The 27,975-nt window shown below is 42.5% G+C and overlaps 1 protein-coding gene and 1 long non-coding RNA gene across 7 annotated transcripts; one reads left to right on the plus strand and one right to left on the minus strand.

The window, feature by feature from the left end:
- On the plus strand, positions 1-27,244 carry zgc:73226 (uncharacterized protein LOC402792 homolog). Its single transcript, XM_041239338.1, has 6 exons — positions 1-180; positions 18,155-18,326; positions 20,243-20,330; positions 21,214-21,320; positions 24,742-24,888; positions 26,577-27,244. The coding sequence occupies exons 1-6, from the start codon at positions 141-143 to the stop codon at positions 26,623-26,625; spliced, it is 603 nt and encodes a 200-aa protein (XP_041095272.1). The 5' UTR covers positions 1-140; the 3' UTR covers positions 26,626-27,244.
- Positions 21,327-24,735, minus strand: LOC121307209. Of its 6 annotated transcripts, XR_005948292.1 has the most exons (4): positions 24,373-24,735; positions 24,189-24,301; positions 23,966-24,018; positions 21,327-22,495 (listed from the first exon to the last, which is right to left on the minus strand). It is a non-coding gene; the product is annotated as an uncharacterized LOC121307209 (long non-coding RNA). The 6 variants fall into 6 exon arrangements; XR_005948289.1 differs by having other exon boundaries at positions 24,189-24,735; XR_005948290.1 differs by lacking the exons at positions 23,966-24,018; positions 24,189-24,301; positions 24,373-24,735 and adding exons at positions 22,950-23,216; positions 23,364-23,541.
- Positions 27,245-27,975: the final 731 nt, after the last annotated feature.

Here is a 27,975-nt window from a genome sequence, read left to right on the forward strand (position 1 = left end):
AGCAAGCAAGCAAGCAAAGCAAGCAAGCAAGCAAGCAAGAAAGAAAGAAAGCAAGCATCAAGCAAGCAAGCAAGCAAGCGCATTGCTGTACACAGGTCCCATCATTACCGCAGAACTGAACCAGCAATACCCAGACAGTAATGTCTCATCACGGACAAGCGCCCGACGATAACCTGCACAGTAAGTACTGTACTGTTTGTGGGTGTGTTTTTATTTGTGTATTTTATACACTGGTATATATCGTTTGTGTGTTTCTTTCACGCTATACATTCTATTTATAGTTGCTGTACATGTACAATCATTGCAAGAAAGAATAACTGTTATAAACAAGGACAATGAAACTAGTGGAACAGGCAACACGGGTCACGTAAACAAACGATTAAATTGCTCGTTAAAGGGATGTTAATAATACGCTTTGTTTGTGATTCACGTTGTTAGTTACTTGTGAAAGTCATTTGTATTTATTTATGTATTTATTTAGCAGCCGTTTATAATTGTATAATACACTGCTTGGTTTGACACGGGAATTGCATTGAAATAATTTCCCGCTGACTAGCCATTCATTAACTGCCACAATGAAGATTCATTTAACACAGCCAAGCATGAATTGGCAGCTGGATTGTCAAGACAAGGAGCGGCAGGTTTTCTCCCAGATGATCCTGACAGTGAGCGTGCCTTGGCCTAATTAAAGAGTGTCGCTGAGTTAACGAGACTAAACCATGCCAGGGCCCTTATAAAAGTCCACCACATTCATTTTGCACTGTGTTTATTGCAGTTTTCTCATGGTTATACCATGCACTAACTATAGTTTACCCTGGTCTGCCATGTTTATTAACATGCTGTACCACACCTCGTTTATCTTATTCAGCACAGGTGCAACAGTGGCCTGGTCCTTAGGGTCTGCCAGTCTCCCAGTTGTGTCAAGTCGTAGCAGTTTGTGTTGTGGTGTGGGGATGTCTGCTATGAAACTGGGAGCACTAAACTCGGCTTACTTGAATAAGAAAGGCAAAAACAAAACGGTGTTGCTCTGTACAGCATGCAATGTGTAGGCAGGGACTAGAGAGACGGGCCAGGCAGTGAGCCTCCTGTTTAACAGCCTGTCTTCTCCTGTACCCCTGTGCGTTCTATTGAGATCAGACAGGCTGGACAGAGTAAAATACCTGCATTATACCGTGAATGTGGTGGAGGGCCACCATGAGCTGCCAGGTGGGGGCTGGTTCATGAGTCTGACGAGTGTTTACATAGTTCCTGAGGGATCGATGACCACTCAGCGGTGGTTTTATATGTTTCCTTCCTTCGTTCTCAGTAGGAGGAATTCAGTGAAGTTTATGTCGGCGTCCTAAAGACTGTCAACAGTTTTATTATTTTTTTAAATGTAGTATTTTAGTATAACCGTTTTATATTTTATGAGCTGGAGACAGAGGCAAGTCAAGCTGATTGTCATACACAGCATTGCTCTACACACCCCCCCCATTCATGGAGGTATGTGTGCGCTATCGCCAGGAAGTTTAAGCACCTTATTGTTGTTGTGTTAGCTTGTTAAGACGCAGTGTTTTATAGTCTAAATTTATCAGAGTGACTTGCAGGTAGAAGCGATTGCGTGCAGGTTTCCTGTGGTCAGTGTGTATGTGTGAGGTGTTTATGTCCTGCTGATAGGGAGGGTGTCGCTTTCACACATCGCTGGGAGTGACGCAAAATAAAAATCTGAGAGGGTTGGCATACCGAATGTAGCAGCAGTTATTCAGAGTGTGGACCCGTCTCGAAGCACTGACCGTGTCTGCCACTTGAAGTCTCTGAATATTTCTCCTCGCCTCCTTTAGACCTCTAGAATTGCATCTGGATATAGTCCGGTACACTGTTGATTCTATGCAAATTATTAAACAAAATATTATTTCTGTCGGTGATTTTGAGGTCCCTCCAAATAAATGGTGTAAAGTGATGTAGTAGTTTTAAGAATACATGCTCCCTTGATTCCTGGAGCTTCTCGGAACCCTGCATCATATTGCTGCTCTAGAAAGAGTGCAAAGAAGAGTGACCAGAATTATTCTAGGTTTAAAAGGCATGTCGTATGCAGACAGGCTAAAAGAATTGAATCTGTTCAGTCTTGAACAAAGAAGACTACGCGGCGACCTAATTCAAGCATTCAGAATTCTAAAATTTATTGAGAGTGTCGACCCAAGGGACTTTTTCGACCTGAAAAAAGAAACAAGGACCAGGGGTCACAAATGGAGATTAGACAAAGGGGCATTCAGAACAGAAAATAGGAGGCACTTTTTTACACAGAGAATTGTGAGGGTCTGGAATCCCCAGTAATGTTGTTGAAGCTGACACCCTGGGATCCTTCAAGAAGCTGCTTGATGAGATTCTGGGATCAATAAGCTACTAACAACCAAACAAGCAAGATGGTCTGAATGGCCTCCTCTCGTTTGTAAACTTTCTTTTAAAAGTCATAACAGGCAGTTGACAAAGTTAACCCTGATTAATACTTTAAGCGCAGCACAGAAACCAGGACCAGAGGGAACAGTTGGAAATGAAGTGCTTAAAGACTTAGGAGACAGAGGGCAGGACACCTTCACACACAGGGTGGTGAGGGTACAGAATGGGGTTACCAAGATCCAACTTGACAAAGTTTTGAGATCAACCAGCTACTATAATATTGTAGACAATAACAAGACTGCAAAATACAGTGTAGGCTGAGTTTGATACCTGTTTTCTCCACAAGGCAATCAAGTTCTAATCAGTGGCTTTTTAGCCCAATAGCATGTATTAAAGAGACCATCAGAAAGCAGGGATGGAAGTAAGACCCCGTAGCAAAGCAGTCTGATCCATTCTTGGTTTGACTGAGTTTAAGAAGACTCACCTGAGCTACTGTTACCTGTACACTGTAGCTAATCATGCTCGTATTAAAACCTGGAATGGGTGAAACTGATATGCAATATGAGTCTTATTTCCGTCCCTGTAAAGCAGATGTTACGCACTGTTTGCAGACAGTGAAGCCTCATTCAGGTGAAAGGGGTTAAAAAGCTAATCAGTGTTACATACTGTAGAGACGGTGTGGGCCAGTTTTGTTTTTCTGAAGAGCTTAGTGTCTGTAATGAAGAGGTAATTCATGGTATCTGCTGTTGTTGTGTCAGAGTAAAGATGGCACGACTTAAACTGAATTGAAACTGCATGACCTGTGGAGGGTAAACATGGTGGAAAATGTGTGGAGTCATTTATTAGCTATAGCCACTTTATTACTGGAGTCTTTATACTGTTATCTGTGCATGATCTTTCTTAGTGTGTTACTGGAGTCTACTGCACCCTCTGTGCTGTTATCTGTGCATGATCTTTCTTAGTGTGTTACTGGAGTCTACTGCACCCTCTGTGCTGTTATCTGTGCATGATCTTTCTTAGTGTGTTACTGGAGTCTACTGCACCCTCTGTGCTGTTATCTGTGCATGATCTTTCTTAGTGTGTTACTGGAGTCTACTGCACCCTCTGTGCTGTTATCTGTGCATGATCTTTCTTAGTGTGTTACTGGAGTCTACTGCAGTCTTTGTACTGTTATCTGTGCATGATCTTTCTTAGTGTGTTACTGGAGTCTACTGCAGTCTTTATACTGTTATCTGTGCATGATCTTTCTTAGTGTGTTACTGGAGTCTACTGCAGTCTTTGTGCTGTTATCTGTGCATGATCTTTCTTAGTGTGTTACTGGAGTCTACTGCAGTCTTTATACTGTTATCTGTGCATGATCTTTCTTAGTGTGTTACTGGAGTCTACTGCAGTCTGTGCATGTCTTTCTTTGTGTGTTACTGTTATCTGTGCATGATCTTTCTTAGTGTGTTACTGGAGTCTACTGCAGTCTTTATACTGTTATCTGTGCATGATCTTTCTTAGTGTGTTACTGGAGTCTACTGCAGTCTCTGTGCTGTTATCTGTGCATGATCTTTCTTAGTGTGTTACTGGAGTCTACTGCAGTCTTTGTACTGTTATCTGTGCATGATCTTTCTTAGTGTGTTACTGGAGTCTACTGCAGTCTCTGTACTGTTATCTGTGCATGATCTTTCTTAGTGTGTTACTGGAGTCTACTGCAGTCTCTGTGCTGTTATCTGTGCATGATCTTTCTTAGTGTGTTACTGGAGTCTACTGCACCCTCTGTGCTGTTATCTGTGCATGATCTTTCTTAGTGTGTTACTTGAGTCTACTGCACCCTCTGTGCTGTTATCTGTGCATGATCTTTCTTAGTGTGTTACTGGAGTCTACTGCACCCTCTGTGCTGTTATCTGTGCATGATCTTTCTTAGTGTGTTACTGGAGTCTACTGCAGTCTGTTATCTGTGCTGATCTTTCTGTGCATGATCTTTCTTTATCTGTGTGTTACTTAGTGTGTTACTGGAGTCTACTGCAGTCTTTGTGCTGTTATCTGTGCATGATCTTTCTTAGTGTGTTACTTGAGTCTACTGCACCCTCTGTGCTGTTATCTGTGCATGATCTTTCTTAGTGTGTTACTTGAGTCTACTGCACCCTCTGTGCTGTTATCTGTGCATGATCTTTCTTAGTGTGTTACTTGAGTCTACTGCACCCTCTGTGCTGTTATCTGTGCATGATCTTTCTTAGTGTGTTACTTGAGTCTACTGCACCCTCTGTGCTGTTATCTGTGCATGATCTTTCTTAGTGTGTTACTGGAGTCTACTGCACCCTCTGTGCTGTTATCTGTGCATGATCTTTCTTAGTGTGTTACTGGAGTCTACTGCAGTCTTTGTACTGTTATCTGTGCATGATCTTTCTTAGTGTGTTACTGGAGTCTACTGCAGTCTTTGTGCTGTTATCTGTGCATGATCTTTCTTAGTGTGTTACTGGAGTCTACTGCACCCTCTGTGCTGTTATCTGTGCATGATCTTTCTTAGTGTGTTACTGGAGTCTACTGCAGTCTTTATACTGTTATCTGTGCATGATCTTTCTTAGTGTGTTACTGGAGTCTACTGCACCCTCTGTGCTGTTATCTGTGCATGATCTTTCTTAGTGTGTTACTGGAGTCTACTGCACCCTCTGTGCTGTTATCTGTGCATGATCTTTCTTAGTGTGTTACTTGAGTCTACTGCACCCTCTGTGCTGTTATCTGTGCATGATCTTTCTTAGTGTGTTACTGGAGTCTACTGCACCCTCTGTGCTGTTATCTGTGCATGATCTTTCTTAGTGTGTTACTGGAGTCTACTGCACCCTTTGTGCTGTTATCTGTGCATGATCTTTCTTAGTGTGTTACTGGAGTCTACTGCAGTCTTTGTACTGTTATCTGTGCATGATCTTTCTTAGTGTGTTACTGGAGTCTACTGCAGTCTCTGTGCTGTTATCTGTGCATGATCTTTCTTAGTGTGTTACTGGAGTCTACTGCACCCTTTGTGCTGTTATCTGTGCATGATCTTTCTTAGTGTGTTACTGGAGTCTACTGCACCCTCTGTACTGTTATCTGTGCATGATCTTTCTTAGTGTGTTACTTGAGTCTACTGCACCCTCTGTGCTGTTATCTGTGCATGATCTTTCTTAGTGTGTTACTGGAGTCTACTGCACCCTCTGTACTGTTATCTGTGCATGATCTTTCTTAGTGTGTTACTGGAGTCTACTGCAGTCTTTGTACTGTTATCTGTGCATGATCTTTCTTAGTGTGTTACTGGAGTCTACTGCACCCTCTGTGCTGTTGTCTGTGCATGATCTTTCTTAGTGTGTTACTTGAGTCTACTGCACCCTCTGTGCTGTTGTCTGTGCATGATCTTTCTTAGTGTGTTACTGGAGTCTACTGCACCCTCTGTGCTGTTATCTGTGCATGATCTTTCTTAGTGTGTTACTGGAGTCTACTGCAGTCTTTGTGCTGTTATCTGTGCATGATCTTTCTTAGTGTGTTACTGGAGTCTACTGCAGTCTCTGTACTGTTATCTGTGCATGATCTTTCTTAGTGTGTTACTGGAGTCTACTGCACCCTTTGTGCTGTTATCTGTGCATGATCTTTCTTAGTGTGTTACTGGAGTCTACTGCACCCTCTGTACTGTTATCTGTGCATGATCTTTCTTAGTGTGTTACTGGAGTCTACTGCACTCTTTGTACTGTTATCTGTGCATGATCTTTCTTAGTGTGTTACTGGAGTCTACTGCACCCTCTGTGCTGTTATCTGTGCATGATCTTTCTTAGTGTGTTACTGGAGTCTACTGCACCCTCTGTACTGTTATCTGTGCATGATCTTTCTTAGTGTGTTACTGGAGTCTACTGCAGTCTTTATACTGTTATCTGTGCATGATCTTTCTTAGTGTGTTACTGGAGTCTACTGCACCCTCTGTGCTGTTATCTGTGCATGATCTTTCTTAGTGTGTTACTGGAGTCTACTGCACCCTCTGTACTGTTATCTGTGCATGATCTTTCTTAGTGTGTTACTGGAGTCTACTGCACCCTCTGTCTTTCTTAGTGTGTTACTGGAGTCTACTGCAGTCTTTGTACTGTTATCTGTGCATGATCTTTCTTAGTGTGTTACTGGAGTCTACTGCACCCTCTGTACTGTTATCTGTGCATGATCTTTCTTAGTGTGTTACTGGAGTCTACTGCACCCTCTGTGCTGTTATCTGTGCATGATCTTTCTTAGTGTGTTACTGGAGTCTACTGCAGTCTTTGTAGTTTTTTCCAACCCCCACCCCCCCCACAAAATGACTCAGATGACGTCAGGAAATATCTGTTATCTGTGCATGATCTTTCTTAGTGTGTTACTGGAGTCTACTGCAGTCTTTGTACTGTTATCTGTGCATGATCTTTCTTAGTGTGTTACTGGAGTCTACTGCACCCTCTGTGCTGTTATCTGTGCATGATCTTTCTTAGTGTGTTACTGGAGTCTACTGCAGTCTACTGTTATCTGTGCATGATCTTTCTTAGTGTGTTACTTGAGTCTACTGCACCCTCTGTGCTGTTATCTGTGCATGATCTTTCTTAGTGTGTTACTGGAGTCTACTGCAGTCTTTGTACTGTTATCTGTGCATGATCTTTCTTAGTGTGTTACTGGAGTCTACTGCACCCTCTGTACTGTTATCTGTGCATGATCTTTCTTAGTGTGTTACTTGAGTCTACTGCACCCTCTGTGCTGTTATCTGTGCATGATCTTTCTTAGTGTGTTACTTGAGTCTACTGCACCCTCTGTGCTGTTATCTGTGCATGATCTTTCTTAGTGTGTTACTGGAGTCTACTGCACCCTCTGTGCTGTTATCTGTGCATGATCTTTCTTAGTGTGTTACTTGAGTCTACTGCACCCTCTGTGCTGTTGTCTGTGCATGATCTTTCTTAGTGTGTTACTGGAGTCTACTGCAGTCTTTGTACTGTTATCTGTGCATGATCTTTCTTAGTGTGTTACTGGAGTCTACTGCAGTCTTTGTACTGTTATCTGTGCATGATCTTTCTTAGTGTGTTACTGGAGTCTACTGCACCCTCTGTGCTGTTATCTGTGCATGATCTTTCTTAGTGTGTTACTGGAGTCTACTGCACCCTCTGTGCTGTTATCTGTGCATGATCTTTCTTAGTGTGTTACTGGAGTCTACTGCAGTCTTTGTACTGTTATCTGTGCATGATCTTTCTTAGTGTGTTACTGGAGTCTACTGCACCCTCTGTACTGTTATCTGTGCATGATCTTTCTTAGTGTGTTACTGGAGTCTACTGCACCCTCTGTGCTGTTGTCTGTGCATGATCTTTCTTAGTGTGTTACTTGAGTCTACTGCACCCTCTGTGCTGTTATCTGTGCATGATCTTTCTTAGTGTGTTACTGGAGTCTACTGCAGTCTCTGTGCTGTTATCTGTGCATGATCTTTCTTAGTGTGTTACTGGAGTCTACTGCACCCTCTGTGCTGTTATCTGTGCATGATCTTTCTTAGTGTGTTACTGGAGTCTACTGCACCCTCTGTGCTGTTATCTGTGCATGATCTTTCTTAGTGTGTTACTTGAGTCTACTGCACCCTCTGTGCTGTTATCTGTGCATGATCTTTCTTAGTGTGTTACTGGAGTCTACTGCACCCTCTGTGCTGTTATCTGTGCATGATCTTTCTTAGTGTGTTACTGGAGTCTACTGCACCCTCTGTGCTGTTATCTGTGCATGATCTTTCTTAGTGTGTTACTGGAGTCTACTGCACCCTCTGTGCTGTTATCTGTGCATGATCTTTCTTAGTGTGTTACTGGAGTCTACTGCAGTCTTTGTACTGTTATCTGTGCATGATCTTTCTTAGTGTGTTACTGGAGTCTACTGCACCCTCTGTGCTGTTATCTGTGCATGATCTTTCTTAGTGTGTTACTGGAGTCTACTGCACCCTCTGTGCTGTTATCTGTGCATGATCTTTCTTAGTGTGTTACTGGAGTCTACTGCAGTCTTTGTACTGTTATCTGTGCATGATCTTTCTTAGTGTGTTACTGGAGTCTACTGCAGTCTTTGTACTGTTATCTGTGCATGATCTTTCTTAGTGTGTTACTGGAGTCTACTGCACCCTCTGTGCTGTTATCTGTGCATGATCTTTCTTAGTGTGTTACTGGAGTCTACTGCACCCTCTGTGCTGTTATCTGTGCATGATCTTTCTTAGTGTGTTACTGGAGTCTACTGCAGTCTTTGTACTGTTATCTGTGCATGATCTTTCTTAGTGTGTTACTGGAGTCTGGAGTCTGCAGTCTTTGTACTGTTATCTGTGCATGATCTTTCTTAGTGTGTTACTGGAGTCTACTGCAGTCTTTGTACTGTTATCTGTGCATGATCTTTCTTAGTGTGTTACTTGAGTCTACTGCACCCTCTGTGCTGTTATCTGTGCATGATCTTTCTTAGTGTGTTACTGGAGTCTACTGCACCCTCTGTGCTGTTATCTGTGCATGATCTTTCTTAGTGTGTTACTGGAGTCTACTGCACCCTCTGTGCTGTTATCTGTGCATGATCTTTCTTAGTGTGTTACTGGAGTCTACTGCACCCTCTGTGCTGTTATCTGTGCATGATCTTTCTTAGTGTGTTACTGGAGTCTACTGCAGTCTTTGTACTGTTATCTGTGCATGATCTTTCTTAGTGTGTTACTGGAGTCTACTGCACCCTCTGTGCTGTTATCTGTGCATGATCTTTCTTAGTGTGTTACTGGAGTCTACTGCACCCTCTGTGCTGTTGTCTGTGCATGATCTTTCTTAGTGTGTTACTGGAGTCTACTGCACCCTCTGTGCTGTTATCTGTGCATGATCTTTCTTAGTGTGTTACTGGAGTCTACTGCACCCTCTGTGCTGTTATCTGTGCATGATCTTTCTTAGTGTGTTACTGGAGTCTACTGCACCCTCTGTACTGTTATCTGTGCATGATCTTTCTTAGTGTGTTACTGGAGTCTACTGCAGTCTTTGTACTGTTATCTGTGCATGATCTTTCTTAGTGTGTTACTGGAGTCTACTGCACCCTCTGTGCTGTTATCTGTGCATGATCTTTCTTAGTGTGTTACTGGAGTCTACTGCAGTCTTTGTACTGTTATCTGTGCATGATCTTTCTTAGTGTGTTACTGGAGTCTACTGCACCCTCTGTGCTGTTATCTGTGCATGATCTTTCTTAGTGTGTTACTGGAGTCTACTGCACCCTCTGTACTGTTATCTGTGCATGATCTTTCTTAGTGTGTTACTGGAGTCTACTGCACCCTCTGTGCTGTTATCTGTGCATGATCTTTCTTAGTGTGTTACTGGAGTCTACTGCACCCTCTGTGCTGTTATCTGTGCATGATCTTTCTTAGTGTGTTACTGGAGTCTACTGCACCCTCTGTGCTGTTATCTGTGCATGATCTTTCTTAGTGTGTTACTGGAGTCTACTGCACCCTCTGTGCTGTTATCTGTGCATGATCTTTCTTAGTGTGTTACTGGAGTCTACTGCACCCTCTGTACTGTTATCTGTGCATGATCTTTCTTAGTGTGTTACTGGAGTCTACTGCACCCTCTGTGCTGTTGTCTGTGCATGATCTTTCTTAGTGTGTTACTGGAGTCTACTGCACCCTCTGTGCTGTTGTCTGTGCATGATCTTTCTTAGTGTGTTACTTGAGTCTACTGCACCCTCTGTGCTGTTATCTGTGCATGATCTTTCTTAGTGTGTTACTTGAGTCTACTGCACCCTCTGTGCTGTTGTCTGTGCATGATCTTTCTTAGTGTGTTACTTGAGTCTACTGCACCCTCTGTGCTGTTATCTGTGCATGATCTTTCTTAGTGTGTTACTGGAGTCTACTGCACCCTCTGTGCTGTTATCTGTGCATGATCTTTCTTAGTGTGTTACTGGAGTCTACTGCACCCTCTGTGCTGTTATCTGTGCATGATCTTTCTTAGTGTGTTACTTGAGTCTACTGCACCCTCTGTGCTGTTATCTGTGCATGATCTTTCTTAGTGTGTTACTGGAGTCTACTGCACCCTCTGTACTGTTATCTGTGCATGATCTTTCTTAGTGTGTTACTGGAGTCTACTGCAGTCTTTGTGCTGTTATCTGTGCATGATCTTTCTTAGTGTGTTACTGGAGTCTACTGCACCCTCTGTGCTGTTATCTGTGCATGATCTTTCTTAGTGTGTTACTGGAGTCTACTGCACCCTTTGTACTGTTATCTGTGCATGATCTTTCTTAGTGTGTTACTGGAGTCTACTGCAGTCTTTGTGTTATCTGTGCATGATCTTTCTTAGTGTGTTACTGGAGTCTACTGCACCCTCTGTGCTGTTATCTGTGCATGATCTTTCTTAGTGTGTTACTGGAGTCTACTGCACCCTCTGTGCTGTTATCTGTGCATGATCTTTCTTAGTGTGTTACTGGAGTCTACTGCACCCTCTGTGCTGTTATCTGTGCATGATCTTTCTTAGTGTGTTACTGGAGTCTACTGCAGTCTTTGTACTGTTATCTGTGCATGATCTTTCTTAGTGTGTTACTGGAGTCTACTGCACCCTCTGTGCTGTTGTGCATCTGTGCATGATCTTTCTTTAGTGTGTTACTGGAGTCTACTGCACCCTCTGTGCTGTTATCTGTGCATGATCTTTCTTAGTGTGTTACTGGAGTCTACTGCAGTCTTTGTACTGTTATCTGTGCATGATCTTTCTTAGTGTGTTACTGGAGTCTACTGCACCCTCTGTGCTGTTATCTGTGCATGATCTTTCTTAGTGTGTTACTTGAGTCTACTGCACCCTCTGTGCTGTTGTCTGTGCATGATCTTTCTTAGTGTGTTACTTGAGTCTACTGCACCCTCTGTGCTGTTATCTGTGCATGATCTTTCTTAGTGTGTTACTGGAGTCTACTGCACCCTCTGTGCTGTTATCTGTGCATGATCTTTCTTAGTGTGTTACTGGAGTCTACTGCACCCTCTGTGCTGTTATCTGTGCATGATCTTTCTTAGTGTGTTACTGGAGTCTACTGCAGTCTTTGTGCTGTTATCTGTGCATGATCTTTCTTAGTGTGTTACTGGAGTCTACTGCACCCTCTGTGCTGTTATCTGTGCATGATCTTTCTTAGTGTGTTACTGGAGTCTACTGCACCCTCTGTGCTGTTATCTGTGCATGATCTTTCTTAGTGTGTTACTTGAGTCTACTGCACCCTCTGTGCTGTTGTCTGTGCATGATCTTTCTTAGTGTGTTACTTGAGTCTACTGCACCCTCTGTGCTGTTGTCTGTGCATGATCTTTCTTAGTGTGTTACTTGAGTCTACTGCACCCTCTGTGCTGTTATCTGTGCATGATCTTTCTTAGTGTGTTACTTGAGTCTACTGCACCCTCTGTGCTGTTATCTGTGCATGATCTTTCTTAGTGTGTTACTGGAGTCTACTGCACCCTCTGTACTGTTATCTGTGCATGATCTTTCTTAGTGTGTTACTGGAGTCTACTGCACCCTCTGTGCTGTTGTCTGTGCATGATCTTTCTTAGTGTGTTACTTGAGTCTACTGCACCCTCTGTGCTGTTATCTGTGCATGATCTTTCTTAGTGTGTTACTGGAGTCTACTGCACCCTTTGTGCTGTTATCTGTGCATGATCTTTCTTAGTGTGTTACTTGAGTCTACTGCACCCTCTGTGCTGTTATCTGTGCATGATCTTTCTTAGTGTGTTACTGGAGTCTACTGCACCCTCTGTGCTGTTATCTGTGCATGATCTTTCTTAGTGTGTTACTTGAGTCTACTGCACCCTCTGTGCTGTTATCTGTGCATGATCTTTCTTAGTGTGTTACTGGAGTCTACTGCACCCTCTGTGCTGTTATCTGTGCATGATCTTTCTTAGTGTGTTACTGGAGTCTACTGCACCCTCTGTGCTGTTATCTGTGCATGATCTTTCTTAGTGTGTTACTGGAGTCTACTGCAGTCTCTGTACTGTTATCTGTGCATGATCTTTCTTAGTGTGTTACTGGAGTCTACTGCAGTGTACTGTTATCTGTGCATGATCTTTCTTAGTGTGTTACTGGAGTCTACTGCAGTCTCTGTGCTGTTATCTGTGCATGATCTTTCTTAGTGTGTTACTGGAGTCTACTGCAGTCTTTGTACTGTTATCTGTGCATGATCTTTCTTAGTGTGTTACTGGAGTCTACTGCACCCTCTGTGCTGTTATCTGTGCATGATCTTTCTTAGTGTGTTACTGGAGTCTACTGCAGTCTTTGTGCTGTTATCTGTGCATGATCTTCTCTTAGTGTGTTACTTTCTTAGTGTGTTAGTCTACTGCACCCTCTGTGCTGTTATCTGTGCATGATCTTTCTTAGTGTGTTACTGGAGTCTACTGCACCCTCTGTGCTGTTATCTGTGCATGATCTTTCTTAGTGTGTTACTGGAGTCTACTGCCCTCTGTACTGTTATCTGTGCATGATCTTTCTTAGTGTGTTACTGGAGTCTACTGCACCCTCTGTGCTGTTATCTGTGCATGATCTTTCTTACTTTATTACATTTTTGTAATCATTTTAGCCAGTGTCTGTTCGAATATTTTTCAAGTAAGTGTAGCACTTATGCAATCGGAGCAACAGCTTGGTAAATCCGATCACAATCGCAGTCACAGCTCTTTGCAGTTTTTAAAGAGTGGGACCAAGTTCTGTCAGCTTGAGTAGTTGCCCCTGTCTCTGTTCACTCCTCGTGACGTCATCGTCTGTCTCTGTGTCAGCCTGGCACACAGCACAGAGAAACACATTGAGACAGGGAGGCCAAATCCAGAGGCACAGACTGCTGCAAAAAAGATTCTTACCTAATCCCTAACAAAGCCACTGCAATTGAAATGGGTGAAGCAGCAATGGAAAAAATGTTGGTTTTAATACTGCTACACTGAAAACAAGCGATTGGATTGTACCTTCTGAGCTTAATTCTGCAGAAAACAAAACTGAACTCTACTCCAAACTGCTGCTCTGAACATAACTCATTTAACTCGCTCGTTATTTGATTGTTGAAACTTTATTAACAGAGAGGCGATGTACAGGATAAAGTGCATAGTACAAAACAACAAACATAGTTACAGCACTTCAGATGTATGTAATAAAACACATACTGTATTTCCTGACAAAGAAACAAAGCAGTGTTTCTACCTCTGATCTCTCTCTCTCTCAAAACTGAACTCTCCTCTCTGAACTAAATCATTTAACCGCTCGTTTATTTGATGGTGAACACTTTAATTAACAGAGAGGCGTGTACAGGATAGAGAGAGAGAGAGAGAGAGAGAGAGAGAGAGAGAGAGAGAGAGAGAGAGAGAGAGAGAGAGAGAAGAGAGAGAGAGAGAAGAGAGGACGACGCGATGACTCAGTCACATCGTGCACCTCCCCTGGCAGGGTGGCACAGTGCAGTGCAGTGTAGATGCTGTGTAGTACGTGAGATCCAGCATGCCTCTCCTCTGCAGCCCGAGAGAGAGAGAGAGCTGCTCCCTGGCAGCCGTGCAGGGTGGCACAGTGCAGTGCAGTGTAGATGCTGTGTAGTACGTGAAATCCAGCATGCCTCTCCTCTGCAGCCCGAGAGGGAGAGAGCTGCTCCCTGGAGGCTGTGCAGGGTGGCACAGTGCAGTGTAGATGCTGTGTAGTACGTGAGATCCAGCACCAGGTAAAGGCAGAGCTAGAGAAACCTTCAGATAACAGAACGGAGAACACAGTCAGAATGATTGTAAATGCAATACAATAAAATAGGGAAGTTGAAAAGGAAATGTGAAGACATTTACTCTTGAAGACCATCCTTTTGATCACTGATAGGCACAATGACCCACTATAGCAGGAAAAGGTTTTAAAAAAAAAAAAAAAATGTAAACTAGTTGCAAAGACACGGCCAGAAGCACAGACAGCCAGACCCTTAAAGTCTAGTCTACCCAGCCTGGGAGTGGGTAAACACTGCAAACAGACAGTCTGGGTAGGGTTCTAGCTGGCGCACGTGAGGACAGGCACAGAGCTCAAAGAGAGAGGAAGGGTGATGTTATTCTCTGGCAGGAATAGATGTGTTACGTAACAGCCTCCTGTCAGCTTCTGTTGGTCCTGATCCCTGCCTGCTGTGGTGCAGAGCTGGGGCACTGCCAAGCTAATTGGGTTTAAATCTTGCGTACTGATAAACTGGATCTGCCAGCACCCCTGCACACAACCTATTCTGGCCTTGGCATGTTCCAGAAGTTCAGGATGAAATCTTCTAACTTGCATCTTGCTTGTAACGGGCATCTCTACAACCCTCAGCTCTTCATGACTAGCATGGTGATAATTATGAGATAATGATCTTGTCTTTAGTTTAATTATGTTAAAACATTGTTTCGCAGTTTTAGGATTAGAGTTTTGATCACATCCATACTCAAGCCTTTGTTTGTTGAATGGGAGATTTGTTAACCCTCATAATGTACAGTAGCAGTTTTCAGCCCTTGTTTTCCAGTACCCTGAAGTAACCCTAAAAGGGCATTGTTCCCAGTGTGTAGGTACAGTGAGGGCCCCATGAACAGCATAACTTGGGCTTCTGAGTTTCTGACTTTAGAAAAAAAAAAAAAACAATACCCCCAATTCAAAAAAAAATAATTTGTATACAGCCAATAAACACTGGAAATGGTTTCTCAATTCACATTGGCTTCACCCCTTTCCCATTTAAAAAACAAAAACAAACTACATTTCCCAGTGCAGCTGGGCAATGCCCCTCCTTCCTGACTTATCTATTATTGGTTTGTTCGAAATAATTTAAACCCACCCCAACTACTCAGTGGCAGCAAATCCTTACATTTCTATTGGCGACTCCCTTGTGAGATTAAATGAGATTACAATTAGAAAGGAATGCTTGTTCATGGGGTTTAACGATGTATTAGTTATATAGGGAGGATTTAAAACAGAATCTCATTGTGGTGAAATGAAAAAAAAAGTGGTGTTGACTCAGGCAGTTGTGAAATTATAGCATTATTGCAGAGGAATATTTTTAACTTTAGGTAGATAGATTACATTTACAGTTAGGCAAGCTTAAAATTCAAAGGTAGAGCAGCTTGACTGTTTGCTGTACGAAGAACTCATCGAGTCGCAGCCCTTTTGACTGTGTAGTGGTCGTTCATATCATTCGATGTAACAAAGTTGACTAATAATAGCAGTCAATTTCCACAGTGAAAATAATTATGAAAAGGGGGCCCATCAGAGGCTACCAAGAATGCATTTATTGCTGCTGAGGAAAAGGACACAAGTTGTCTGAATATCATCCAATAGCACAGTTTTGGAAGGCAATAAAAAAAAATCCTATGCAAACATCCCAAAAATAAATCGCATGAATGGCCATTCAGAAAAAACCTGTAATCCAATAGATAAACAATTGAAAAAGATCTCCCCCTGGCTGCTCTTGGTCCGGCGATGGTTCTGTGAATCTGCAATGCCGTTGTTGTAAATCCTTCAACAAAAAAACTGGCAAAAACAAACAGAACCCCAAACAAAAAAAAAAAAGGTATGCAGAGAAAAACTGGTGGTCAAGAAAATGCAGCCTGCACTGTTAGGATAGTTGACAAAAGGAAAACAAAGACTATATTTTGCTAAATAAACAAAAAAAGTATAGTAATACAACAAAAAATCCTAACAAACAAAGGTGAGCAACAACCCCCCCCCCCCCAAAAAAACCAGGAAACAGGAACTCAGGGCCTTCACCCCATCAGGTGACTAGTGGAGGGAAAACAAACAAACCAATTGAATGGAAACATATAGATGCCCTGAGAAGCTCTAAAAATAAGAGACAGGAATAACTGTATAAGACAAACAAAAAAAAGGAGAGAGGAGCTAATAATAGAAAAGAAAAACATTGCCTGGCCAGGCTCTGCTAGTCAGAATTATGAAGAAGCAGGTGATGCATTTCCTGCAACACTGTGTGTGGCTACTGCGACACCACCTTTGGCTACTTCTAATCCTAGATCCATATAAGAGGTTTGGATAATAGAAAATAAAAATAATAAAGCACTTGGGGTGGCTGTTCTTGAACAGCTGGGATGCACTGATTAAGACAGAGTGGTGCCTCATGTAAACACAGGCGTTCCAGTGACTTGTTGTTTAGGATAACACACAACATTGGCAATAAGTGATATTTTTAATTAAAGTTTGGGAGGAGGGTCAGACACCAATCTGCATCACAAATTGAATCCTTCAATTTACACATTAGCTGATTAAGATTGTTAGCACTATAAATACCCTCTTCACTTTCCTCTCAGTTGTGCTTTGATTTCATGGTAACCCACCACCTCCCCATCTCCACCTTTCTTAAAAACAATTTCTATATTTTATCAATGGGGGTCTCCATCTCGTTCATTCGGCCAGGCAGCGAGCCCCCAAACCAAGATAGGTTTGATGCCAAATGAAAGCGTATATACAACGTAATTCTCTGTGAAATCGCACACTCCACATTCTCCAAACATAAATAGTTGTACTAAAACATTTCGTGATTGGTGTTTGTCCCGAACTACTGAAGTTATTCTAGTTGATACCATTATCCTTATTTGTGTATAAGGGAAAACAAAAATCCTGCATTGTATCGTAGATTCAGAGGATCTTCAAAACGGTTGGATCACCAGTCCTTTGCAGGGGATTTCAAACTCCATCAGGGCTTTTTGAAAGAAAATCTAACAGGTCTCTGGTTTGAAGATGTAAGATGAAGATTTCAGAATAATATAAAAATTATTTCTTATAATCTAAACGATCTGAGTCTGAGGCCCATGCGTCTTTTTTCAAAATGGATGCTTTCATCTTCTTCTCTGTGTATATGAGTGTGTATCAAGGAGGAACATCTGGGGTTACAAATGCACAGAGGAACTACTTCTAGGCAGGTTTTTCTATTCACTTGAGCTGCGATATTTCTCCTCGGGCATTATTTGCTCAGGTTTATAAAAACTGGAAATTAATGGTGAAAATGTTACTTTCAGCTACAAGTTGGGAATAAAAACAGAGGCTCTAAGTACAGCTCAAGTTGAAATCAGATGTTCAAAGCTAAGCTAGATTTTCTGTGGACTGATGCCTGGCCATATTGAAGATATGTGTGTCTTCATAGTTGGTACACAGCTATATTCTGTGATTCTCTCAACAAAGTTCCATTACAGGTAGTGTCCAATTACTGGTTTCAGAACCACGTTGATTTTAACCTCTGTTGGTATCAGGGATCCAGCTGTCATTTCATTTGATATTTGTGTTGCTTAAGAACATCATTTTAAATGCTTTATTTAAGAAAGATAGCAAAGCTAGCTCTCCATTGTAATGTACTCTGTGATTCCCCACTTCTTTTTCCAGTATTGAAAATCAACATTTCTAGCGTATATAAATAAATAAATAAATAAATAAAGAAAGAAACCATGAATCCCCAATACTCAAGCTCCAATTCAGATTTTAATGTGTTGCTTTTTGACTAATGTGTGCAGGGTTTAAACTAGGCATGGGCCAAGTAATTCCCTTTTAACAAGTTTTAATGAAGATATTAAAACAGAATGACCATGTTTTTAAAAAAAAAACAAAACAAAAAAAAACACACAAATACAAACACGAAATAATGCCTGAGTTGTGTTGTCTCCCATGTGACCTGTTGTGTTGTCTCCACTGTAACCTGGGTTGTGTAGTCTCCACTGCGACTTTTGTTGTGTGTTGTATCTCTCGTGTGACCTGTTGTCTTGTGTCTCCACTGTGACCTGTGTTGCTGTGTTGTGTCTCCCATGAGACCTGTGTTGCGTTGTGTCTCTCATGTGACCTGTGTTGTGTTGTCTCTCTAGGCTCTTGGGTGGAACTGCACTACAATCAGAGCAGCAGCAGCAGCAGCAGGAGATCGAGCGTGGGGGGGCTGGAACACCCCCCCCCCTCTTCCTCCTCGCAGCACCAGGGCGACATGGAGCAGATCCTGCTGGATGCACAGCTCGAGTCTGACAGAAACAGCTCCTCCGACAGGTCTGGATCGCAGCGGTATAGTACTGAAATAGGGCAGAAATAGAGGTGCAATATGGTAGTGCAACAGGAAATCGCAGCCATACTGTAAACTGTGCAACAGTGCGATAATAAGGGTGTTAGTGTCTGTAGAAAGCATTCACCCCTTTAGACGTTTTCACAGTTTGTTGTGTTACAACCTGAAATCTTGATGCATTTAAGTGGGATTTCCTTTTGATTTACACAACCTACTCAACACTTTCAATGTGTGAAAAAATGGGGGGTGAATAAACAAATCAATTAAAAATAAAAACCTGAAAAGTCTTCATTAGATAAGTATTCACCCCCTTTGCTGTGACACTCCTCAACAAGCTCAGGTGCAACCAACTGCCTTCAGAATCCACACAGTAAGTTAAATGGAGTCCATCTGTGTGCAATAAAAGTGGTTCACATGATTTCAGATTACTCACTACCCACAGTTAGGTAGTGCATTCAAAGCAAAGATACTGCCATGAAGACCAAGGACCTTTCAAAACAACTTCGGGATAAAGTTGTGGAAAGGCACAGATCAAGGGAGGGGTATAAGATTTCAAAGGCATTGAATATACCTTGGAGCAAAGTCAAGTCTATCATGAAGAAGTGGAAGGTATACAGCACCATCCAGAATCTGCTAAAAGCAGGCCGTCCTCCCAAACTGAGTAGTCGGGTAAGAAGGGCATTGGTCAGAGAAGCTACCAAGAGGCCTCTGAAAGACCTACAGCGTTCCATGGCTGAGATGGGAGAAATTGTCCATGTGTCAACAATAGCTGAGGTACTCCACAAAGCTGGCCTGTATGGAAGAGTGGCAAGAAGGAAGACATTTCTGAAAAAAAAACAGCCCATGTAAAATCCCACTTTGAATTTGCAAAAAGGCATGTAGGAGACTCTGAAAAGATGTGGTAAAAGATTATGTGGAACAATGAAACAAAAATTTTACTATTTGGCCTAAGTGCAAAGCGTTATGTCTGGCGCAAACCCAACACAGCACATCACCCAGGTAACACCATCCCTACTGTAAAGCATGGTGGTGGCAGCATCATTCTATGGGGATGCTTTTCATTGGCAGGGACTGGGAAGCTTGTCAGGGTATAGGGCAAAATTAATGGAGCTAAATACGGGCAAATCCTTGCGGAAAACCTGCTTCAGTCTGCAAAAGACCTAAGACTGGGATGGAGATTAACCTTTCAGTAGGACAATGACCCCAAGCACACCGCCAAAGCGACACTGGAGTGGCTTAAAAATAAGAAAGTGAATGTTCTAGATTGGCTCAGTCAAAGCCCGGACTTGAATTCGATTGAGAATCTGTGGCAAGACTTGAAGATTGCTGTCCACCAACAATCCCCATCTAACTTGACAGAGCTTGAACAATTTTGCCAAGAAGAATGGGCGAATATTGCATGATCGAGATGTGCAACCCTGGTAGAGATTTACCCTAAAAGACTCCCATCTGTAATTGCTGCCAAAGGTCGTTCTAGCAAGTATTGACTCAGGGGGTGAATATTTATCTAACCAAGACATTTCAGTTTTTTTTTTTTTCATTAACTGTTGTTTCACAATAAAAATTCTCTTGACTCTTCAAAGTGTTGAGTAGGTTGTGTAAATCAAAGGGAAAAAAATCAAATTTAAATGCATCAAGGTTTCAGGTTGTAACACAACAAACTGAAAAAATGTCCAAGGGGAGTGAATACTTACTATAGGCACTGTATATTGACTTGCCTTTGCACATTCTAGCCATTTTTATGCTCTTTACTGCAGCTCTGTATTGTGCGATGCTCCTGAGATCTTACACTGTTACACCAGGTCACTCTGCTCTGAAGAATCTGAAATGTCACAGCCTACCCAGCAGTAATAGACGTCACAGGCTAGCTCTGTCAATGACCCCAGTGTGTTTGTGTCCCCAGCCCTTCCCTGGCGATGAAGCCAAAGACAGCAGCCTCTCAAGCAGCACCCAGCGAGTCTGGGAGCAGCGCAGACCACACCAGCACACAGGTACCAGCGACCACCACACATTACACACACTTCCCAGCTCACCCACTAGTGCAGCCTGGCCCATTGAGCAGCAGGGTACACATGTCAGCAATTAAATTATATCCATGTGACAGGGGCGTGCTATAAGTTACAGCCCACTGGATGGAGAGATGCTTTATTGACATGCTTTCGACTGGGTTATGTATTGGTAGAAATATACATGTGTAGATTACATACTGCAGCCCAGCAATGTGCAAGAGCTTCTGTGCTGTTAGAACTCTTAGTAGTTATTGCCCTCTAGTCTAATGCAAATCCAGTAAAGTGTGGTGAGCTGCGGGAGAGACTGTATGCTGAGTACTTTGTGTTCTGTTCTTATCTCTTGTGTTCTGTTCTTATCTATTGCATATCTCAGGAATAGTGTATTGTTCTTAAAACTCAAGCAGGCAAATGTTTTGGGTAGTAGGACATCTAATACTACCACTTTATATTCCACAGTGGTGTTACTGTACACTGATTCTCTCATTATGTAGGTTAACAATACGATTCATGTGATGGTCCTGATGGGCTACTTGTATGATGTATAATAAGATCAGTAATGACGGACTATTTTGTTAAAAGGCAAAAATTAAACGAGATACGGAAATGTATTTATCTTTACCAATTGTAATTCGCATTCATTCAAGAACCATTTGGTGAACTACAATGAGCTCTGCTGTGCCTTCTTGGTCTTGTCTGACAATACAAACTGTACATGCCTCTATTACATGTATAGAAAGTATTATGATTCGTTGATACACAGTGAATTGTAACACCCTGTTGTTTGAAGTTGTGATGTAGTTCTTAAAGAGGGGCATTGTTTTCTCTGTTGCAATGTTTGTTTGTTCATGCTCTGTGTGTGACGCAGTCAGAGGAGGACGGTCAGGAGCGCGGTGTGGAGGTGGAGAGCATGCTGAAGAGCAGTGTTGACTGGACCTGGGACTGGTCAAGCCGGCCGGAGAACCTGCCGCCAAAGTACGAACAGCCACTCCGCTACATCACCTAGATCTTTTACACCACCTGTATCAACTACACATGAACTAGATCTACACCCACCACATCAACTAGATCTACACCCACCACATCAACTACATCACCTAGATCTATTACACTACCTGTATCAACTACACATGAACTAAATCTACACCCACCACATCAACTAGATCTACACCCACCACATCAACTACATCACCTAGATCTATTACACCACCTGTATCAACTAGATCTACACCCACCACATCAACTACATCACCTAGATCTATTACACCACCTGTATCAACTACACACGAACTAAATCTACACCCACCACATCAACTAGATCTACACCCACCACATCAACTACATCACCTAGATCTATTACACCACCTGTATCAACTACACACGAACTAAATCTACACCCACCACATCAACTAGATCTACACCCACCACATCAACTACATCACCTAGATCTATTACACCACCTGTATCAACTACACACGAACTAAATCTACACCCACCACATCAACTAGATCTACACCCACCACATCAACTACATCACCTAGATCTATTACACCACCTGTATCAACTACACACGAACTAAATCTACACCCACCACATCAACTAGATCTACACCCACCACATCAACTACATCACCTCGATCTATTACACTACCTGTATCAACTAGATCTACACCCACCACATCAACTACATCACCTAGATCTATTACACCACCTGTATCAACTACACACAAACTAAATCTACACCCACCACATCAACTAGATCTACACCCACCACATCAACTACATCACCTAGATCTATTACACCACCTGTATCAACTACACACAAACTAAATCTACACCCACCACATCAACTAGATCTACACCCACCACATCAACTACATCACCTAGATCTATTACACCACCTGTATCAACTACACACGAACTAAATCTACACCCACCACATCAACTAGATCTACACCCACCACATCAACTACATCACCTAGATCTATTACACCACCTGTATCAACTAGATCTACACCCACCACATCAACTACATCACCTAGATCTATTACACCACCTGTATCAACTACACACAAACTAAATCTACACCCACCACATCAACTAGATCTACACCCACCACATCAACTACATCACCTAGATCTATTACACCACCTGTATCAACTAGATCTACACCCACCACATCAACTACATCACCTAGATCTATTACACCACCTGTATCAACTACACACGAACTAAATCTACACCCACCACATCAACTACATCACCTAGATCTATTACACCACCTGTATCAACTACACACGAACTAGATCTACACCCACCACATCAACTAGATCTACACCCACCACATCAACTACATCACCTAGATCTATTACACCACCTGTATCAACTACACACGAACTAAATCTACACCCACCACATCAACTACATCACCTAGATCTATTACACCACCTGTATCAACTACACATTAACTAAATCTACACCCACCACATCAACTAGATCTACACCCACCACATCAACTGCATCACCTCGATCTATTACACTACCTGTATCAACTAGACATCTACACCCACCACATCAACTACATCACCCAGATCTATTACACCACCTGTATCAACTACACACGAACTAAATCTACACCCACCACATCAACTAGATCTACACCCACCACATCAACTACATCACCTAGATCTATTACACCACCTGTATCAACTACACATGAACTAAATCTACACCCACCACATCAACTAGATCTACACCCACCACATCAACTACATCACCTAGATCTATTACACCACCTGTATCAACTACACATGAACTAAATCTACACCCACCACATCAACTAGATCTACACCCACCACATCAACTACATCACCTAGATCTATTACACCACCTGTATCAACTACACATGAACTAGATCTACACCCACCACATCAACTACATCACCTAGATCTATTACACCACCTGTATCAACTACACACGAACTCAACTAGATCTACACCCACCACATCAACTACATCACCTAGATCTATTACACCACCTGTATCAACTACACACGAACTAAATCTACACCCACCACATCAACTACATCTACACCCACCACATCAACTACATCACCTAGATCTATTACACCACCTGTATCAACTACACACGAACTAAATCTACACCCACCACATCAACTACATCACCTAGATCTATTACACCACCTGTATCAACTACACACGAACTAAATCTACACCCACCACATCAACTACATCTACACCCACCACATCAACTACATCACCCAGATCTATTACACCACCTGTATCAACTACACACGAACTAAATCTACACCCACCACATCAACTAGATCTACACCCACCACATCAACTACATCACCTAGATCTATTACACTACCTAGATCACAAACTAAATCTACACCCACCACATCAACTACATCACCTAGATCTCTTACACCACCTGTATCAACACACATGAACTAGATCTACACCCACCACATCAACTACATCACCTAGATCTATTACACCACCTGTATCAACTACACACGAACTAAATCTACACCCACCACATCAACTAGATCTACACCCACCACATCAACTACATCACCTAGATCTATTACACTACCTGTATCAACTACACACAAACTAAATCTACACCCACCACATCAACTACATCACCTAGATCTATTACACCACCTGTATCAACTACACACGAACTAAATCTATCTACACCCACCACATCAACTACATCACCTAGATCTATTACACCACCTGTATCAACTACACATGAACTAAATCTACACCCACCACATCAACTAGATCTACACCCACCACATCAACTACATCACCTAGATCTATTACACCACCTGTATCAACTACACATGAACTAAATCTACACCCACCACATCAACTAGATCTACACCCACCACATCAACTACATCACCTAGATCTATTACACCACCTGTATCAACTACACACGAACTAAATCTACACCCACCACATCAACTACATCACCTAGATCTATTACACCACCTCTCACCACCTAGATTTATTACATCACCTGTATCGACTACATCGACTACACATCAACTATATCAACTAAACCAACCTACTACACCAACTGTATTACTTAGACCGACTACATCAACTAGATCTATTAGATCAGCTGCATCTACTGTATCTGCTATACTATGTCAACATTAACTACATCACACAATAGGGATGGAGGGAGAAGACGGGAGGGATTGTGGGGTGAGAGGGTGGAGTGGAGGGAAGGGAGGTAAGCAAAGATTTATTTTAGTATGCATCTGAATAAGGTGAGATCTTAAAATAGACTTTTAATGCTCACATGCTCCTATAAGTTGATTATAAAAAATGTTGACTCCCTCCCTCTTTCTCCAGGGAGTTTCTGTTCCAGCATCCGAAGCAGACGGGCTCGCTGAGCGTGAGGAAGGCTCGCGTGATGAAGAAGGGGATCTTATCCTCTGAATTCCTGGTCATCTTTATCCCCTCCATTGTCGTCTCTCACCTGCTCACCCTCGGACTCGGGTAATGAGAACTGGACTGGCCTCTCTTCCACTGTCCCACCCAGAGAACAGTCTTGCCAGCTACCAGCCTGGGGGGCAGTACTGTACTTGCTGGGTGCTGGTGTGAAACATTTACTTGGTGTGATTAACTGTGAGCCCTGTCTGTTACGATACGACGATCATCATGACACCAGCACAATTACTATTTATTTTTATTAAATCGTCTTCCTGAATGCAAGCAGTACAAGGTGTGCTGCAATGTTTTCCAGTACAGACTAGTAAATAAAGATCGGACAGTGATTCCCCAATTGTATAACTTTAGGGTAACATTGAAAATTACACAGTGCTGCTACTTGACCAAGTACCTATACTTTCCTTAGAGAAGTTTCCCCACAGTAAAAGCATATCAAAGTGTAATACAATATAACCATGGAGGAAGAGTGGCAAAACTAAAAAAAATTACTGTGGCTTAAGCGCAGACTCTTTGCTTTGGTCAAGCAGATGTGTTTTTACCCTTTTATGTTCTTCAAAAACTGATCAGAACTCTTCCTGGGTCCAGTCAGCAGGGATTAATGACGTGTGGACGAGCTGTGATCTCTGGATATGCGAGCATGTGCTGGAAGGGATTTTAACAGTGTCGGTGTTTAGGACCACAGAGCTGTGATCTCTGCATATGCGAGCATGTGCTGGAAGGGATTTTAACAGTGTCGGTGTTTAGGACCACAGAGCTGTGATCTCTGCATATGCGAGCATGTGCTGGAAGGGATTTTAACAGTGTCGGTGTTTAGGACCACAGAGCTGTGATCTCTGCATATGCGAGCATGTGCTGGAAGGGATTTTAACAGCGTCGGTGTTTAGGACCACAGAGCTGTGATCTCTTGATATGCGAGCATGTGCTGGAAGGGATTTTAACAGTGTCGGTGTTTAGGACCACAGAGCTGTGATCTCTGCATATGCGAGCATGTGCTGGAAGAGATTTTAACAGTGTCGGTGTTTAGGACCACAGAGCTGTGATCTCTGCATATGCGAGCATGTGCTGGAAGGGATTTTAACAGTGTCGGTGTTTAGGACCACAGAGCTGTGATCTCTGGATATGCGAGCATGTGCTGGAAGGGATTTTAACAGCGTCGGTGTTTAGGACCACAGAGCTGTGATCTCTGGATATGCGAGCATGTGCTGGAAGGGATTTTAACAGTGTCGGTGTTTAGGACCACAGAGCTGTGATCTCTGCATATGCGAGCATGTGCTGGAAGGGATTTTAACAGCGTCGGTGTTTAGGACCACAGAGCTGTGATCTCTGCATATGCGAGCATGTGCTGGAAGGGATTTTAACAGCGTCGGTGTTTAGGACCACAGAGCTGTGATCTCTGGATATGCGAGCATGTGCTGGAAGGGATTTTAACAGCGTCGGTGTTTAGGACCACAGAGCTGTGATCTCTGGATATGCGAGCATGTGCTGGAAGGGATTTTAACAGTGTCGGTGTTTAGGACCACAGAGCTGTGATCTCTGGATATGCGAGCATGTGCTGGAAGGGATTTTAACAGTGTCGGTGTTTAGGACCACAGAGCTGTGATCTCTGGATATGTTAGCATGTGCTGGAAGGGATTTTAACAGTGTCGGTGTTTAGGACCACAGAGCTGTGATCTCTGGACAGTGTTTGGGTTTGAAGCAGACATGCTAGCCTCCTAACTGTCCTTCTCTCTCTCTAGGATCTACATTGGGAAGAGGCTGGCTGCGTCCTCAGCCAGCACGCTGTGAGCACCAGTACCCCCTGCAGGAACAACATAACAACTCTGAATACTTGAACCAATAGGAACGTAGCGTCGACATCTCCATCCAATAGGAACGTAGCGTCGACATCTCCATCCACTCATCTCACTGTTGAGGACAGCAGCTCCTTCTTCCTGAGAGGAGGAGGAAGATTATGTGTTTTTTTTTTTTTTTTTTTTTTTTTTTTTTTTTACTTTTAAAGATAATTTGTACTCTTTAGGTTTCTTTATATCGTGTTGTCTCCCCCCCCCCCCCCCGATACTCAAATGGAAGTAAGAAAAAAAGAGAGGCTCTCTTTTACATTGTTAGCCCCCCTGGGAGGAGGAGGGGGAGAGAGAGAGAGATATTTGATATCTGACCCAGTGATACACAGACCTGAGAGAGAGCTTTGTGTTCACCACACTGGCAGCAAGGTGCAGCACTGTGAGTGCTCAGTGGTCAGTGGGCGCTGTTTACGACAGTGGAGATTGTCTGTTGCTGGCAATTAAATTTTTTTTTTTTTGTAGTGCATTTAATCAGTCTTAAACCTAATGCAATAATACAGAAAGCTGTCTTACTGTACTGTGTTGTCTGTCTCCCTGTTCCAGCACTGTGAGGTAATGCACTCATACTGTATAAAGGCACATTTGAGAATTTCTGCCAGCCAGGCTAAAAGAACCATTCCTTCAGCCCCACCTGATAGAGTTCTCTCTTAGTAAGCAGGAGACAGAAGAGCTGGATTGCATCCTGTACCTTAAGTATTTTCTCCGTGTGTTTTGAAAATGTTTCTATTTGATTCTGTCAGCTGTGTAATTAGTGCAAATATAATTTAATTTAAAAAAATCTAAAAAAATGTACAGTAATAAAATACATAAAAAGCATTCGAACTACCCCAGATTTCATATACTTTAAATCTGTTGTGTGGGAACTGGAGTTAACTGAATGACCAATCAGAAAGAAAAGGTTGTGATAAAACTAGAATAGAAAATATGTCTTTTTGTATAATCTTCTTTTATGCGTGTTCACTGCGCGGACCGCTCCATTCTTTGTGCTGTGTTCGAGTCATGCTGCGTTAGCTCTGTACAAGTGTGGCACTTAAAACAGTAGCAGGCTCTCTGAGTGATGTCACAGCCACACGCGCATAGTGGAGCTCAAGTCTGGTTTCATTTGGTTTGCACCTTTAAAGTGCCCCATAATGCATTGCGCACAAACCAAGGTGGGCAGGTGAGCTTTTTCACTGGGTCCTAGTGCCACCCAAAGTACTGGCTTGTGGTATATGAAAAAATTACTGAGAAAAATAGATAAATAATCAATGGCATATTTTCTCAAATGAATAAATCGATACCTGGGTGGTGAAAA

Source organism: Polyodon spathula, chromosome 2 (genome assembly GCF_017654505.1).
Source record: "Polyodon spathula isolate WHYD16114869_AA chromosome 2, ASM1765450v1, whole genome shotgun sequence".
NCBI classification, from domain to species: Eukaryota; Metazoa; Chordata; class Actinopteri; order Acipenseriformes; family Polyodontidae; genus Polyodon; species Polyodon spathula.

Excerpts from the sequence above, each read along its gene's own strand:
- zgc:73226 (XM_041239338.1), top strand. The coding sequence starts at position 141 with ATGTCTCATCACGGACAAGCGCCCGACGATAACCTGCACA. Across the intron at positions 18,327-20,242 it reads AGAAACAGCTCCTCCGACAG|CCCTTCCCTGGCGATGAAGC; the intron begins GTCTGGATCGCA and ends TTGTGTCCCCAG. Across the intron at positions 20,331-21,213 it reads CAGACCACACCAGCACACAG|TCAGAGGAGGACGGTCAGGA; the intron begins GTACCAGCGACC and ends TGTGTGACGCAG.